Raw genomic sequence first — 17,678 nt, 5'->3', positions numbered from 1 at the left:
AATTCACCTACTTGGTAAAATTTATTTGTAACCCCAAAATCAACATGTGTAGGTACTTTTCCTAGTCATTCGTGGCCATAAAGAGTAGTGAAAAATTTAATGACCCAGTGCCCAAAGTGAAGCTTGCCTTGTTTCATTTATATTGTAAACAAGTATGCCTTCTGTGGTCCATTTAATGCCAAGTTCTTCACATTTTTGTCCTTATTGATGGCTTTCCTGTTTAACTGTCCTCAAGCCTAGTGAAGTGCTGCCTAGCATTCCTAAACACAAGGCTGCAATATGCTGACAGGAGCCATATTGTTGACTACAAGTTTAATGTTAATGAATCAACAACATGAATAAGATGTCTTTAAATAGAAGCACACATAAAACAAGGTTATATATTGACTGGTTGATAAAAATGGGACCCAGAAGTTCAGAGGTATGAACAAATGGTTCGGTGTTTGTTCAATTCAGTGTTTCAGTAACTTCTAGAACATAACTACTTTGAATCACAAACTACCTTCATACCTCTTTACTAAAAAAGACTTCTCATATGGAACACCCATGGCTGCTGTAAACTGGTGCTTTCTCATACTCTAAATCTTAACAAGTGGACTCGATCAGATTTTAAACAAGGAAACAGGATGGGAAATAAACCTAGGGCAGGTCTAACCCAACTCTGAAGCGCAGGTAAACACATTCCAACACTAAATATGATTGCCTTCCACAATTTTGACCTTGAAGGTCTTGTGCTCTCCATTGACAATTAGGAACTTTAAGATGACTTAAAGGTTTAGATGATAGGTAGTATAAATTACCATTTTAGAGCTAAAGATAGTATTTCCAGTGGTGGCCACAGACTACTTATTTACTTCATATGTTTTATACAGGTCTTGTGGTTAAGATCCCTAGGTTTTAGGTTTAGGCCAATAGCCATTTTACCCTCAAATATCATTTAAATAGGAGTATAAATTCTCCAGTAGTCCAAGCTGAGTATTTTGATAACTGAGAGCATTTCATTTCAGTTTTACTAATTATGGTTAACCTTGGTTATAGCAAATGCAAAACTTTATTATGCAAATATGTGTGTGTGTGTGTATATATATATATATATATATATATATATATATATATTCCATTTCTTTAAGTGGCTAGTTCAATACAATGTAATTATTTTCTTGATTAAAAACAAGACCTATACTCTAACATCTTACAGTGGTATAGTTTTTAATGTATGAAATCTAAATTGTCAATAATATAGTTAGATATATTTCTTAGGTCAAAGATGTACCTAAATTCATTTTTTAAATTTAAGGTTACAAGCAGTGGGGTCAGTTTTCTGAACTGTGAACAGCCTTTTCTCACAAGAAGATGAATCCCTCCTATAACAAACCTGTGTGAATTCATGCCATCCTAATATCCCACTGTTTCTGTTTTTGTTTTTTGAGAATGCGTGTGTGCACGTGTGTGAGCCTGGGAGAGGGAGGGAGAGAGAGAATCTTAAGCAGGCTTCATGCCCAGTGCAGAGTCCTATGTGGGGCTTGATCTTACAGCTGTGAGATCATGACCTGAGCTGAAGTCAGATGCTTAACAGACTGAGCCATCCACGTGCCCCTATCCCTGCTGTATTTTAATTACCAGTTTATCAGCATCCCATTAGATTGGGAGCCCTTTCAAAGTCAGACTGTCACATTCATTTTGCCTTGAAGTGGGTAAGAAATTACTTGCTAAATGAATAATGAAAAATATTTCTATTCAGATGGTATGCATTTATCCATAATTACTGAGTGTTAAATCTCCAAATATTTTATCACCTGATTTAAAATCCTCAAATTCAAAGAAACTTATACCCAAGCTTTGGTTTAGCTTGTGCTAAATCATTTTTAAAATTTGTAGCTTTGAGGCCTTTTATTATAAAAAGCTAGCACGCATATACATAAACTAACAAGAACTTAAAATTCACACATTTACTTCATTTTTTAGCTTGACCTTCTAGTAAATCTTTAGCTTCATTGATTTTGGCTGCTATATAAGGAGATCCTCCTATAGGAAGAAAGAAAAAAGGAATAGTTATTTTATTTAAAAAAAATTTTTTTTTAATATTTATTTTTGAGAGAGAGAAACACAGCCGGAGTGGGGGAGGGGGAGAGAGACAGGGAGACAGAATCAGAAGCAGGCTCCAGCCTCTGAGGTGTCAGCACAGAGCCCAACGCGGGGCTCAAACCCACGGACCGCAAAATCATGACCTGAGCTGAAGTCAGCTGCTTAATCGACTGAGCTACCCAGGCGCCCCAAAAGGAATAGTTATAATATGGTTTCTTAATTTCTGCTTGGTGAAAACCTATTCTCTTCAAGCATCCCTATGCTCATCTGATAGGTGGAATTAGCAGAAAATAATGAGGACACTGCAACCAGATCACCAAATGTATGGTAATATGTATGATCAACAGTAAACGAAGTAAATCACATGAGGAATATTTCCACAAAAATGGCACCTTTAAAAACTTAAACTTGACAAAAAGGATTAAAAACACCTCCACATGTGACCTTGAAATGGTGTATGTTACCTATTTATGATGATTATAAGTTGTAAATGAACATGAATTTATTGTACTATGTTATTTTGAAAACATGATGTTCTCAGAGGTTTCTGAGCTTTGTTGGAAAGACCCCACTATGATTTGCACTCCTTTTCTATCCTTCACAGTTTTTCTCTTTTCATGTTACTAATTGTGCCTTCATGATGTTATCTGCAGGTGCTTTCCTACTACTCTGCTGGAGCAATGATTCTCAAAGTGTGATTCTCAGACCAGCAAGCATCAGCATCCCAGTAAGAAGCTTGGTAGAAATGCAATGTTACAGGCACCATACTATACTTAATGAATCAGAAGCCCCCCTAATGCAAGCTAAATTTCGTTAAAGGAGGCTACTACAGTCAGATAAAAACAATCACAACCAAGTTTAAACTCAAAACACTCTTAATGAAAGGCCTATCCTATGAAAGTAAAAAGATTTGTGCACTGGAACATGGATTTTGTGGTCTCTATTTTGGTATTCCTAAATAATTATTTGCTTTCTTTGAACACAGCCAAGGCTGCTGAGACATGTATCAGAGAGAAATATATCCTATAGGTTTCTAACTAGGAAACCTATAGTTCAAAGGTCTAAATGGATAGAAAAAATTAAATTTTTAGTTTAACTGAAACTTAACATTTCCTTTAAGAATATGTCCACCCCCCAAAAAAAACCAGTAGTATTAATAGTATTTAGAAGTTACATTTTATCACTACTTAAGATCTGAAAACATTGTTAATGCTTACCCCTACTTTCAAATGACATGGTCATTATTCTATAAATTTTTTCACTCAGGATTTATTCTTCTAAGACACCAGAAAACCGATCCAGCCTGGGCAACAGTGCTTACACACAGATTTAAGCATTTCCCTTGTAATAGCCAAGAATTAAATATGAAATTATTCCACTAGTAACAACTAGTCACTTTAAAACATGTGTAAGAATTTAACAGGTACTTACCCTTGTCTGGGTGATTTAAAAGCATAATTCGTCTATGGGCATCTCTTATTTTTCCTTTATTGGCAGTAGGGCTAATTTAAAAAGGAAAAGGTATAGTTTACTTCAGATTATGTCTGGATCACATCAAAAAATTGTATATAAAAGCCAATTAAAGATGCTGTGAAACTGGAGTCAAGTCATCAAAACAATATGAGAAGTGGTTTAGGAACCTCTTTCATATCACATAAGGAAGATGAATATTCTGAATCAAGGAACTAAACAGCTCCTTAGAAAAATAAGACATTCTTAAAAAATTAGTTGAACTTGATAATCATAAAAACCCTTTTACTAAAAGGTAAAACATGTTTAAGTATCTGGAAATGAAGGCAGAATTTCACCACAAAAAAAAAAAAAATGTGTTCTAGTGAACAACACTGAGCACTGCAATTATCTGTTTAAAAGCCTTTCAATGAACTGAGTGCTTATGTACCAGAGTGCCTTCTCAATGGACTTGTAGGGAGTGTTTAGATCTTAAAAATGTATACAACTATCATAACTCTTAACAAAAGATCTTTTTATGTTTGCTCATAGCTCTAGAATTGTAGAAAAATATTACAAATATTAGAAATTATTTACCTTACGCCTAATATTAATGCTGCTTCTCGTTTTGTCATTTTAGGTTCAAACCCACCTCTATAATAGCCACCACTGAAAGCCTGAAAGAGGAAATGCATTCGTAAAAATGGGTTATTAGAATAAACTGAATGTTTATTAAAGTTGATAACTGAAAAACTGAAAGTTTAATTTTGATAACTGTTCCTAGAAACAGCAGAAAAATTAAGACTTTTCAGAGAATTTTAACTGCAACTCCTATGGTATTTTAGCTTTGTAAGTAGCAGCAAATACTTTAATGATTGTTAAACATCCATATTTTTTTTTCCCCCAGAAAAACTGTCTTAAAAATGTAAGACAAAACAACAGTGCCTCAAAGCCAGTTCTGGGAGTAACAGGAAGATTATTCCAAGTTAGCTAGCTGTGTTACAGATAAAAATTTGATGTAAGAATATGATTATATGTTTTAGAAAAACAAGTGCCTCAAGAAAAGGATTTGGAGATGTTTTCAGATGAGTGAGTCAAGGGTATTTTGAGGGTCAAGGCAACTACTAAAACAAGACTAAGTATCGAGAATATTATGTTACCAGCTCTTCTGACCTTGTTATGTCAGAGATCATATTGGTAAAGCCTACCATCACTCTATTCTCTCACATTCAATCACAACAATAAAAATAAATACTCAACAGGCTGCCACAGCCAATTTCATTCTGAACTGTGACCATGGAAGGTGTGACATTCATATCCAGTCATACTCTATAGCCTACTTAATTCCAGTGATATCCAAGTATCTATTAGAGAATACCAGGGCCACACAGTTAAGAATGGATCACTTCAGCTTCCTAGATTCCTGTGTTTTTGTGATGTAGAGCAGATGAGGGAAGGCAAGAATTTGTGGACAAATGATGCTGGAGTTAATAGTATCTACACAATGAAGTAGAATTGATTTTCATAGTACCAGAATTGTGTTAATCCCTCAGCCCCAATTCTGTCACACAAAACATTTTGATTTTTTTCAGGGTAACAATACAAAGCTCAGAACCCTTCTTGCTGGAAGCAAGAGAAGGGGCCCCTCTTAAGAGCTTCATGGATGTTTGGAAATTTACCCTCTTCAAATGTGACTCTGGGCTTCATAACACAGCAAAGAATTAGCAAAAATGTTTAGTAAGTCTTACAGATTTTGGTAGACTTTGAAAAACTTGTTTTACTTGAGGCTCCATATGTTTCATGGCTTGCAAAACATAACGGCCTAAAAACAAAAGCAACAAAATAATTAAAAAGTCTCCAACTTTCCCTGCTTCATTTCCACTTCCAAACCATAAACAAACCTGCAAATCCTGCAGCAGCAATGGTCAGTCCAACTGCTACCACTGTACTGGCCTGGTAAGGGGAAGCAGAGTAAATATTTACTTCTTTTAATTATCACCCTTCCCTATGGTACCCATTCTCCCATTCCACCTCATCACAAGTTTTATTTCAAAGGGAGAAACAACTTTTAGGATGAAAATATCCTACCCAATGGCCCTTTAAAAGGACTTTTATGTCCAATTCATTGTAGAGATACTGGATTTTCACTGTGAAAGGGAAGGGCGAGCCGACTTGCATATTTACCTTTACAGCAGTGAAAAGAATGATTTCCCTCCCTTTGAAAACGTCTTTTGCATCTCCGGGCAAATGAGGCCACATTCAAGTTCAATCAAGAATAATGGAAATAAAATTTCCGCTAGAGAAAGAACTGTTTAAGGTCACTGTAGAATTCTGATAACGCATCTCAACGTCAAATGTGGACTTCACTAGACTCGCTTTTCAGAGTGCCTTCGGCACTGGGGCGTCTCTCGACCACAGAACCGACGCCCAAATGTGTTCAGGAACCGAGAAGAGATGTATCGGCAAGAGCCAAGGAAAAAGAGCAAAGTAGAGAAGGTACTGTTAGGATGTTTGCGGAAGGGCAGATCTAATCAAACGCGTTTCCAGTAATCTTTCAGCCTCGGAGACAGTGGACCAGGGACTGCAGCCCCCTGCACAAAGGCCATAGTAGAACACAAAGGCCCTAGAGAGCTGAGCCAGCAGCTCTGTGTCCTAGAGGGTGCGACTCTTCGGGGCCCTACATCTTCAGAGTCTCACTGGGGAGACAACCTCGGCTCCCCTCCTCCCAGGTCACGACTTGAGATTGTGGCCTGGGCCCGAGATCGCCCAGGGGACCAGAAAACCGCACTTACCATGGCTCTGGCTCGGCTCCCCGGCCTCCACCGAGAGCGCCGTTCATTCCAGACCAAATGCCGTAGCCACAAAATTTCACGCCCCTACCAGAGAGCGACGCGGACACCAGCAGGCACAAACCGCTCAGACACAGGTGCCTAGGAAATACGGCAGTAGCGGCCGCAAATTAGGCCGGAAAACTGTCGTAAAAGGGGACCGCAGCGGGCCGTAGGGGAAAGGTCGCTCAAGCAGTGGGCAGGTGCGGAATACGGCTTCAGATTGGCTGATGGGTGGGCGGATGGCCTCCTTACTGGGCTCAAAGCTGGGGCTTTTCTGTTTTGCCCTTTGCTACCTGGCCGGAGGTATTTGGAAATTCCTGTGGGGAAAGGTATTGGTGCAACAGGGCGTGAACAAATACTGTGTAGCCTTACTCTGAACGTTTTTCCTCCCTTCTCAGCAAATGCATTCACCGTTTATTTCGTTTATGATTGTCGAGGGTAATGAATATTCTTAAATGTGCAGTAACAGTTCCACCTGAAGCCAAATAAATATGTAGCAAGCCAGTATAGCAAACGAGAATATGTCCCAGAAAACTAAAACAACAAACAACAAACCAGGGGTGCTCGGTAGCATTCTCATATTTAAAAGAATTTTAATTTGTGACTTGATGGGACCTTGTGGGAATATTTGGGGTTTGTTTTGTGAAGTGGAATTACCACTTTACATACAGTTAGTATTCTGATCATGGGATCCCCAAATCCCCACAACCCCTCAAAAAGTAGGGGTGGTTTTGCCATTACAAGGCATCAGCTTCATACAGCCCTACATATATGCTTGGGAAGACAAAAGTAACGGAGACATTAATCGAAGTTTTACAGTGTTTGGATGATCAAGTAAGTTTGGAGTTACTTTCCACTTAGAATTTACAAAGTATTAAAAATTTGCTTACATTGCAAGGAAATTTTGCTTTGATTAGCTGGTTGCATATTAGACATGTATGCAAATTTGTTGGCCTTGTTTTCCCTTTCTGTAAAAAGATTCGCTATTTGGATCTTTAAGAATTCTTCTAGCCCTGATATTTTTGTAATGTCATTTCTTGTGAACAAAATTTCTTGTTATGTAATATGTAAAGAATTTCTTATTATGTATATTTTTGTATGTACAAACTGCAGCATACAGCTTGCTTGAGGAACAGGTTAACATACAGAAGCCCAGTCTCAGGAAACCAAGGATAGGTAACACAGAGAGACACTTGAAGTTTAAGTGGCCAGGGCTCTGTTTTTGGAGGCAAATCAAAATAGATGTACAACCTAGTTCTGTCATTAGTTGTAGGACTTTGGATAAGTTATTTGTGACTCTGAGTTTTCTCATTTGTAAAACAAGGGTAATGATGCACACCTCACCGAATTATGTACATGGTATGTTCTGCATGTAATTATTACTCAGTGTATTGGCCATTATTATTATGAGGCATGTTGAAGTACAAGTTGATGTGCAGAGCCTTCCCAATTCTCAGGATATCTCACCTCACTCATAGATGTAAGTCTGGTAATCTTTTCACGCTAAGGGCATGGAAAGAACCTTTAAAATTAATCTTTTGAAATTTCCAGCAACTGAAGAATGGATAATCATTCTTTGCTTCTTCTAACTTCTAATGACCGCCAGCATTCCTTGACTTGTGACTGCATCACTTCGATCTTCAGGGAAGGTCAGTATCTTGAAATCTCTCTCTACTCTGTCTTCAGATTGACTTTGTTTATGTATAGAATCTCCTCTTCCTCTCTTTTAAAGGATGCAACAGTTGCATTTAGGGCCCAATCCTATAATCGAGGATAATATCTGCATCTCAAAATCCTTATTCATAGCGGCAGAGACTTTGCCATATAAGGTATTGTTTACAGGTTCCTGATTTTAAGACCTGATATCTTGGGGGCCATTATTTTGTCTACTACAGAGAGTAAGAGAAGACAAAAGAGGGAGCTTGTAGGGACAAGAGAATGAGAAAGGACTCTGCTCAATTTTTTTTCCCAAATTTGCTAGTCAGGTAAGTAACTTCTTGGGGAAGAATAAGTGAGAGACGAGAGTGGATAAAGTGTTCTTGCATTGTGCCTTTCAAATACTTTGAGACTATGATCTCTTAGTAAGAAATACATTTTACATTACAGAGAATACATACAAATACATACTTGAACACACACACACACATGCACACACAAATACGCACTGAATTTAATGTGTGTGTGTGTATGTATGTATCTATTGATTTATTTTAATGACTGACACATTTTTTAAAATGCTTGAAAGGCACACATAGTTTAGGGCATACAACAGAAAAAGCAGGTAAAGGATGTTCTCCAGTATAGAAGCTCCTATACCAGAGACTTATGGTAATAGGTCTGAACTATTCAGACCTCTTAATTAGGAATATGAAAAAAATCTATGAGGAGAAACAAGTCCTATCTAATTTGGGGCATAGATCAGCAACCTCATCAGGTTAGGAAGACTTGACATTGCTGAGTCACTTTCTGCATTGATGCAATATTAGCTTCTTCACCTTTCCTTCTCAGCAATCAGTTTATACTCTGGGACAGCTCAGTGGAGTAGCTCATTAATATGGACCAATATTAGAGCTCTGAATCTAAATTGCTCTGTTCTATTACTAATAGGAATCCAAATATCAGTGGGACCATAAGTGGGTATAGCCATGAATTCCCATGAGCACTTAACCTCCAAGCGAAAAGGACACTTTCAAATTAGTTAAAATGTTATGCACAATCATGGGGCGCCTGGGTGACTCAGTCACTTAAGCATATGACTCTTGATTTTGGCTGAGGTCATGATCTTATGGTTCTTTTTTTTTTTTTTTTTTTTTTTTTGATCTTCTGGTTCTTCGATCGAGCCTTGCATTGGCTCTGTCAGCGAGGAGGCTACTTGGGATTCTCTCTCCCCCTCTCTTTCTGCCCCTCCCCCACTCATGTTCGCTCACTCATGCTCCCCCCCTCTCTCTCTCTCTCTCAAAATAAATAAATAAACTTAAAAAAAATGTTATGCACAATCAAAAGTGATTGTTAGAGATGATCTCTCAGGGCAATGTAACCTACCATTTCTTCTGGATCTATATCAAAAACAGCAAATGACTCTACTAGAACCTGAAAGAAAATGGCATAGGACATGAGAAACTATGGAAATACCTAGAATACTGGTAGAGCTGCAAACATCTTCAGAGAAAAACCTCCTTATTGACCATTTTGTAAAACACACTACTCCATTCAGAGCTGAGTAATTTGCTGAAACCAGAGGTGATTCAGGAAACTGGGTAGTCTCCTGATTTCTGCCAGTCCAAAGCAAACTGCTCTGTGTTTCCTGCATCCTGAACCCTTAAATAACTGCTCTGTGAAGTTAACAATGTCTGAATTCTAATTTGCATTTCTTATTCTAAGATAATGTTGGCAGAATAGTTTGTGCTTTTACTTTTTGTCCTCTCAGAGAACACTTGACTTCAGAGTTTATTTTCCAAGCATTGGAAAACAAGTTTTCTCACAGATTGCTGAATGATAGTTTGTCTTGCCAATGGCTAAAAATTCCGATAACCAAGAGACAAATTTACTAACACACGATGTATTACAGATGCTTTCTTGCAATTTTGAGGTACAGCCTTCTGAGACTCCATATTCAATCCGCTGGGTTCCAAACGGATCAAAAATGATTCAGTTCAATAGGAAATAGATGTTAAGTGCTTCAGTCCTAAGGTAACCAAGTTGGAGAAAAATTATTAAAACTGTATGACTGGATCTGGTCTTAGACTTTTAGATAAGTTTACTTTAAAATAATAGGATTGTTGCAGGAGACAAGGAAACAACTTCTGGTCAGTTCTATGTCAGAAATCCTGGATGGATTTGAGAAAAAGGCATACTTAGAGACAATGCATACGGGCTTCATCTTATTCTCTTGTGGAGGCTGAATGGCTGAGAGGATGAGACCACCTTTCTGAAGTAAAAGAAACCTCTTCCTTTAAGACCCAAATCCTTTCTGCCTGGACTTGGATCAGTTCTGTGACCTTTTCTTTTGCCACAATGTCTGCTTTCCTAGGGCCCTGGAAGGCAGTGCCCTGGTGGTTCTTTAGGTATTCAACCGAGATTCAAGTTCCTTCTTTTCGATACATAAATCATTCATCTGATGAAGCTTTTCAGTGTGTTCCTTGGTCTTTGTCATCAGCTTCCATCACACTTGAGCAAGCTTTTCCTACCACATCTTCTTTTGCATTCAGTAATTCCTTTCAAAGTTTCTTGATCTTTAGCTCTCCAGGCGTTGTATTCACAGAAACCGTCTGAAGGACTTCTAGGTATATCGTACCGCCAAACTTTCCTATCGTTAGTTGACAAACTGTTTCTTCTATTCTGCTTATAGTTTTACCATCTCTCTCTTTTTGGATAAGCTGTTTATACCTCTCCCAACATTCTTTGTTAAGTTTTCCTGTACCTGGAATCCTCCACCTGGGCCTGCAAATGCTGCCTGTTCCACTTCAGGGGGCCTTTTCATCTTGACTCTTCATTTACTGTTGCTTAAAACTAGGAGCATTTCCTCATCATATTGAAATCTCTTTTCTGGAACTTCTCCTGGGTGTATCTGGGGCATTTGGGGACTAGGAATATGCTGGGATACGTGGGGAAGAATCGACTGAATGCTCTTCAGTTCTTGTACCAGGCACTGTATTTCTTTGATGGCAGCCACTTTAAGGTCTTGAAGAGAGAGGATGCACTTGTTCATGTGCATTTTCTTTGAATGGGCCATGGAGTCTGGGTGTCCCAGTTTCTCTTTCTTCTTGACAGTGTTTATTCTCATGTGCTCAGGTATCTTATAGTCTGAGGCTGTCTTCAGATTGAAGTCTGCCGTGTTACAACTGGGCCTCTTTGATGGTTTGAGCATCTTTGGGATCTTCATAGTCATCATAAGATTTACTGTTGTATGGTTTCTTCCATTCTTTTTTTTCACTGCTGAATCTTAAATTGGGCCCTTTCAGCTTTTATATATTTCCTCCTTTTCTCAATTTGATTTTCCACCATAATTTCGCTTAGGATTTTATGCCGACATTTCTTCCTTTTTTCTGTAATCGATTCTTCCAGCACACTAATAATCCCACCTGTGTGTTTCTGGCCACCCTTTCTTCCAGCTCCCTTTTTCAAACCTCTCCAATTTAGTTGTTCTTCTCTTTGATTGACTTACTCATTTGGACTTGGAGTACTTAGAGGGCTTCACAAACCTATAGGAAGATACTTGTGATCACTTTGTATGGCATGAACCACAATAGTATCACTTTCTTTTTTTTCTTAATTTTTTTTTAATGTTTATTCATTTTTGAGAGAGAGAGAGAGAGACAGTGCAAACATGGAAGGGCAGAGAGAAAGGAGACACAGAATCTGAAGCAGGCTCTGGGCTTCGAGTTGTAAGCATAGAGCCCGATGTGGGGCTTAAACTCACAAACTGCAAGATCCCAACCTGAGCTGAGGTCGGATGCTTAATCAGCTGAGCCACCCAGGCTCCCCAATAGTATCACTTTCCAATGAATCATGAAATCTGTTCTGTAGCTTCATGAAGCCAAGTTGATGTTTCTCTTCTTCCGAAGCAAATTCCTTTCCCACTTGTTGAATTTTATAAGCTGTCAATCTTGACATGAATTTTGGAATCTAGATCAAAATCTGTTCATTTAAATTGTGTATGCTTTGGTAATTTTTTTTTAAATTTTGTTTGTTTGTTTGCAAGAGAGAAGGAGAGAGAGAAAGAATGTTAGGCAGGCTCCGTGCTCAGTGCAGAGCCTGACACGGGGCTCAATCCCATGACCCTAAGATCATGACCTGGGCCAAAATCAAGAGTCAGATGCTCAAATGACTGAGCCACTCAGATGCCTCGCTTTGGTAATTATTCATTCATTTCTAGGAGTTTCCAAATTTTTTTCCTCAAAGCTTTGAGTTGTTCTTTCTTCCCACCTTTATTTCTTTCACTTCTTTCATTAACTTATCATGTTCTCTTTTTCTTCTGGCGTTCTCAATACTGTAGACTTTGGGATCTTCAATATCTTCTGTAATTGGCTGTGCTTCGGTTCCAAACCTGAGCGACAGCACTTTGGCTTTGATGGCTTTCTTTAGCTCAAATTCAGAAAAAATGGTGAAAGCAAAAATATTATTATCTATTCCAGTAGTCACCAAGAAATGGTTATCAAGCTGGGATAGATGCCTTTAATCCATCCATGCATATTGTCATGCATATTGAAGTGCCAGTAGTCCACCATAGTTGTCAATGAAGGATTTTTCTGATTTAGGATATAGACTTGAATTGCTCTGTTTTGAGCAATTTGCATTGCATTTGCATTCCAAAAAACATCATATCTTGGTTAATGCTGAAAGTGATAGTTTGGATGGTATTATCCTCTGTATCTTCAAGAAGATGAAAATCAACAAGTTCATCTTTCTTTTCTGTGATATCACTACTTTTGTCATATGGGGGGAACTCACAATGATATAGAAAACCAGAATCATACCCTCCCAAAAAAGCCTAGAACTTCCCTGGCTCAGAGTAAAATCCATAGAGGATGTGACAGGGAATTGATGGAATAAAGATTTCAGGTAATGGTTTCTCTTCCTCCTTTTTGCCCTGGAAATCCTTTTCTCCATCTTCTCTCATCTCTGCTGCTGTCCATTTCCTCCTTTCTTTCATTTCTTTCTCTTCTGGCTCCTTTTATTTATTTCTCTTTTCTGTTTCTGTTAATCACAGAATCTTAGATTTGACACCTGAGGGATGGAAACATTTTATGCACATGTCTTCGATTTCATAGGAAACTACATCATGATCTTCCCCTTCCTCCTTAATGGTTGGAAATAGAGTTTCAAGAGCATAGCCGTTTCACAGATAATCAGTAAAGTACTTTCAGGATGGGAGGTCAAAGACCATATTAACTGGCAAACAGGTCCAAGAATAGTAACATAATTGATTAGCTTATAATCTTTTTCTACCTCAAAGAAGACAGTTTAGTCTTTATTCCCTGTAGCTAGAATTTCTCCATCATGTTCATAAGGTAAAGCAGTGACACAAGCAGTATAGGATTTGAAAAACCATTTCAAATGAATATCTGCATTTGAAATTTTCTTCCTTTCTGCAAAATTGTGAGGCCTTTTGGATCGCAGAGTTCAAGAATTTGAACAACTCCATCTTTAAATACTAAAATAATATGTCTTCCAGTGTAGCTTACCAGTTGGGGTACCCAAGCCAGGGCAATACCTCTTTGAATTTCATCTGAGCCAAAGATGTTTTGCTAGCAAAATCCTAGATTACAAAAGAGCAGTTCAAGGAAGTAGTGGTCATGAGATAAGTGAGAGGAGAGATAGCCAAGGCTTCAGTAGCTCCCAAATGGAAGGAGAAAAAACATTCTGAGTCCTAGGTATTATTTTGAGTTTGAATTTTATGTGTATTTAAATTGAATTTAATTGAAATGAATGTTTTTGAGACAATATTTATCCTTACTTCATGAGATGTATGCTGGTCATTTCTGTTTCTTAGAAAAAAATGCTTGGAAAACCCATGAAGTTTACAGCCCATTAATTGGTCATGATAGGAAGTATGGAAAGCATAGCTCCATAAAATTCCACACTTGGAAATATGATACCAGGCAAATAAGATTGTTTTTCCCTAGAACCTATGTGCTAGACATTGTGCTATATTCTTTATGTAGATTATTTCACTTTACTTTATGACAATAATACTTATTTCTGTTTTGCAGATGAGGATATTTTGCCAGATATATTGTTTTTCTCTACAGATCCCTTCTCTGTCATTTTCCATTCTGCTCTATATCCCAGAGGAACACACGAAGTTAGGAAGCTCTCTTGTATTCTGGCTTGGGGTTCATTTATGTCCATGATCAGAAGATGAGAAGGTAGGAGGACAGTCAGTTAATGATGTTCATTTCTTCATCTTCATACCTAGTGGTTGCCACAGGCTGACTGAGTTTGTCCATTGAAGAATACAGTTTCTGTCGTATGTGTGTGTTCGCATGTGAACATATGTGTGTTATTCCCACTCCTTGCTCCTTCAAGTCTAAGAGTAGTAGTGACTACTACTACTAATAAGGCCCCAGTGGCCTTATTAGACGCAGACACTTTGGCCATCATTTTGAGTTTCTCTTAATCCTGTTGATACCTTTGTAAATAGTTCCTTTATTAAATTCTCCCCAGTTAGTCCATTTGGCTATGCTTTCTGTCTGTCTCTAGCATGGGTGGTGACTGTTCTAAGAAGCTACTGAAATAATTCAAGTAGGAGATGATGGTAGCAGTGGAAATGGAAAGGAGGGCCGGACTCCTGCTTATGTTTTGAAGAAAGAACTGATAGATTTTGCTGATGGAGGAAATGTAGTGTGTGAGAAAAAGAAAGGAGTCAACAGTGACTCCAAAAGTGTAGGCTTGAGCAGCTGGAAGGATTGAGTTGCCACTGGATGGGACCAGAAAGACTTCAGGAAGAACAAGCTGGGGAACTTTTTTCATGTTAAATTTGAACTTAGATATCAATTAGGTATATAAAGAATGTTTTCACATAGGCTTTTGGATGTATAAGTATGATGTCAAGAGAGAGGTCTGGGAGTCATCAGCCCAGAGATAGTCTTCAAGGCCAAGGAACAGATGAAATCATTGATTGCCTAAGTGGGGAGAGAAAGAAGAGGAATAAGGGCTGTTTTGTGGATCCTCTGTGTTTGGAATTCAGGGAGATGAGGAAGAACCAGAAAGTTAGACTCTAAAGGGTGACCAGAAACCAGGTGAGTGTGGTGTCCTGGAAGTCAAATGAAGAAAGTGTTGAGTGGAGAAGTGTGTAAAATGCTGCTAATAGTCAAATGAAACAACAACTGAGAATTGACTGCTAGAGATCACTGGTGATATGAGAAGAGCTTCTGTGCTGTGATGGGGACAGAAGAATAGAGATAGGGATTATAAGACATCTCTTTCAAAGAATTTTGCTGAGAAAGGAATTGGAGAAAGAGGACAGTTCCCAGAGGGAGAAGTAGTGTAAGGAGGGGTTTTTGTTTTTTTAAGATGGAAGAAATAAAAGCATGTTTATCTGCTGTAGGAATGACCTTATAGAGGGGGAAATTTGGCAAAATTCATTGAATTACATATTTTAACCATATAGTTAATTAATATTTTAATTCAATTATTTTAACTGAATCTAATAATTTTGATGAAATTAAATTATATAATTTAAGAATGAGAAGAAAGTGTAGAGACCATTTTTTCCCCAACAGCTTTACTTTATACAGGGCCTCGGAGTGGTTGACTGACTTCTAAAGCGCTGACACAGTTCAGTAACTGCACACCCTTATTGTCCACACTCCAGGTGTGTGTAATGTTAGGGCATGAGGTGAGAGGGTCACAGAATTACCTTTTCCTGTCTTTCCTGACCACTGTTTTTTAGGAATTATCTCAGATCTGGATTAGTGGAGTCTTAAGTTCCTGACTAACAACCATTTAGCCTAGGGAATCTTATGTAGGCAGCTGCTCACATAATGCTATATGTAAAACTAAATGGTGCTCAGTATATATTTTCTTCCTTTCCTTCTTCATTCCACCTCCACTTATCCTATTCCTGCCCTCCTTTCCTCCAGTGATCCTGCCATGACCTGACAATCTTCCATTGGGAATTCATCTTGTTGTTCCCTGTTTGGATATGAATACTGAGCTGTGATCAACAGCTCCTCTGTGAAGTATTTTAAGAGATACTTTTGGGGTTATAACTAGTAAGAGGAATACTTTAATTGGAGTACAGAAAGAAAGGAAGAAAGAAGAGATTTAGAACAAGTGGGACCAAAGACTGCCCAGGTAGGAACCATTCAAAGACCTACGGTAATGGGGAAGTGGAGGGGTTGCTATGAAGCCAGAAAGGAGGACCCAAGGTCCAGACACTGTTTACTCCAGTCAGCCTCATCTGCATCCAGTCAGCTGAGCCTGCCCTGTGGCTATTATAAAATAATTTATAACTATGTCTCCTGTGATTTTTTCTTCCCTTTTCTCAAGCTGTTTCATTTTTTCCTTACTGCATCTTAGTCTGACTTCCTGATTTACTTTTTAATTACCAGAACTGTTCTCCTTATTTGGTCCAGAGCATGAGTGGAGGGCCAGTCAGAAAAATGAAATGTATTTGACCAGGGTGACAGCACTTAGGGGGCATGTATTTGTGGATAAAGACTCTGCTTTCAGTCTGTGAGGAAGGAAAATTGAGGCACTCAGAATTTCAGGGGACTTGGAAATTGGGGTAGCCTAGGTGCCTTTTTCCAAACGGAGATTTCCCAATCAACCCTCCATTTCATTCCATCTTTGCATGTCTTTTTCTGTTGTGTTTCTCAGTTCTTTTTCCCCCGTCCCCAGCCAGGGTTCCACGTGTATGTAGTAGCTTTATGCATTGAGTAAATTGAGCCCTCCCTGCTGAGCTGTCAGCAAATGGAACTGACCAGCAGAACAGTCTGTGTAAGTGCATCTTGTGCCCGGGCCAGACAGACAAGCACAATTATTTGATTGCAGGAGATTGCCACTAAATGAGGGTGAAATAGTGGGTCTGTGACTTGTTGGTGAATATTATTAATAATATAGTGTCATGAATTAATAACATAGTGTCATGTGAAACAAAAGCTACACTGGAGGGTCTGTCTGAAGTCCCATTTTAAATCACATTTTCAGGGAGGTAGATGGTGGAGGAGATGAGATGTAATAAAACAAGGTGTCTTTAGGCACCCGTTTGGGAGTTTCAGTTTGACGTAGGCTGAAGTTAAGGGGATACGTGTTGCATTCATAAGTTATTTGGTGGCCAGAATGAAGCATGGGATTCATTCCTGGCTAATTGTCATAAGCATCTCATTGCTATAGTGCTCTACTGTGAAACAAATCATCTTCTAGAGTCCTTGAAGAGAGGCCATTGCAAAAACCCCATGAAATTCTTCCTGGCAACTGTGATGTCCTTGGTGACTGCATAGTCAACTTCTTTAGCCCATCCACCACACAATCATTCCAGACTCTTCCACTTCTCCCTTCATAAACCTCATAGTCCTGCCAAATAGGATTTGTCACCATTATTCTCCAGATGTGCACTCAAGTCCACTGCCCCTGGGTTTTTATTCAAACGATTCTCTCTGTTCCAAGTGCCCTTTCCCCATCCCATATCTCTGTCCATCAGTTAAAGGCCCAGATCCAGTGTGCCTGCGGTGAAGCTTTCTTTTGTTTATTCTTCTTTGTTCATTGTGAACAGGTGTCCATAAACTTTATGTAAAGTGACAGTAAAATTTAGGCTGTCCAGGCCATATGTAATCTATTTATTCTTCTATCAAAATGTGAAAACTACCT

The 17,678-nt window shown here is 38.5% G+C and overlaps 1 protein-coding gene and 1 pseudogene across 2 annotated transcripts; both read right to left on the bottom strand.

Annotated features, from left to right (window-relative positions):
- Positions 1–1,730: 1,730 nt before the first annotated feature.
- DNAJC19 (DnaJ heat shock protein family (Hsp40) member C19) lies at positions 1,731–6,495 on the bottom strand. 2 transcript variants are annotated; one of them, XM_019463264.2, is made up of 7 exons: positions 6,327–6,495; positions 5,719–5,830; positions 5,436–5,487; positions 5,283–5,356; positions 4,132–4,211; positions 3,517–3,587; positions 1,731–2,025 (listed from the first exon to the last, which is right to left on the bottom strand). In XM_019463264.2, the coding sequence occupies exons 2-7, from the start codon at positions 5,791–5,793 to the stop codon at positions 1,955–1,957; spliced, it is 423 nt and encodes a 140-aa protein (XP_019318809.1). In that variant the 5' UTR covers positions 5,794–5,830; positions 6,327–6,495; the 3' UTR covers positions 1,731–1,954. The 2 variants fall into 2 exon arrangements, with proteins under 2 accessions (XP_019318809.1, XP_019318810.1); XM_019463265.2 differs by lacking the exon at positions 5,719–5,830 and having other exon boundaries at positions 6,327–6,491.
- Positions 6,465–17,408, bottom strand: LOC109275116 (cilia- and flagella-associated protein 44-like; annotated as a pseudogene).
- Positions 17,409–17,678: the final 270 nt, after the last annotated feature.

The sequence above is a fragment of the Panthera pardus genome, unplaced genomic scaffold (assembly GCF_024362965.1).
Source record: "Panthera pardus isolate Hobbes unplaced genomic scaffold, ASM2436296v1 HiC_scaffold_16, whole genome shotgun sequence".
In the NCBI taxonomy this organism is placed as follows: domain Eukaryota; kingdom Metazoa; phylum Chordata; class Mammalia; order Carnivora; family Felidae; genus Panthera; species Panthera pardus.
This window is presented reverse-complemented; position numbering and strand designations above follow the sequence as displayed.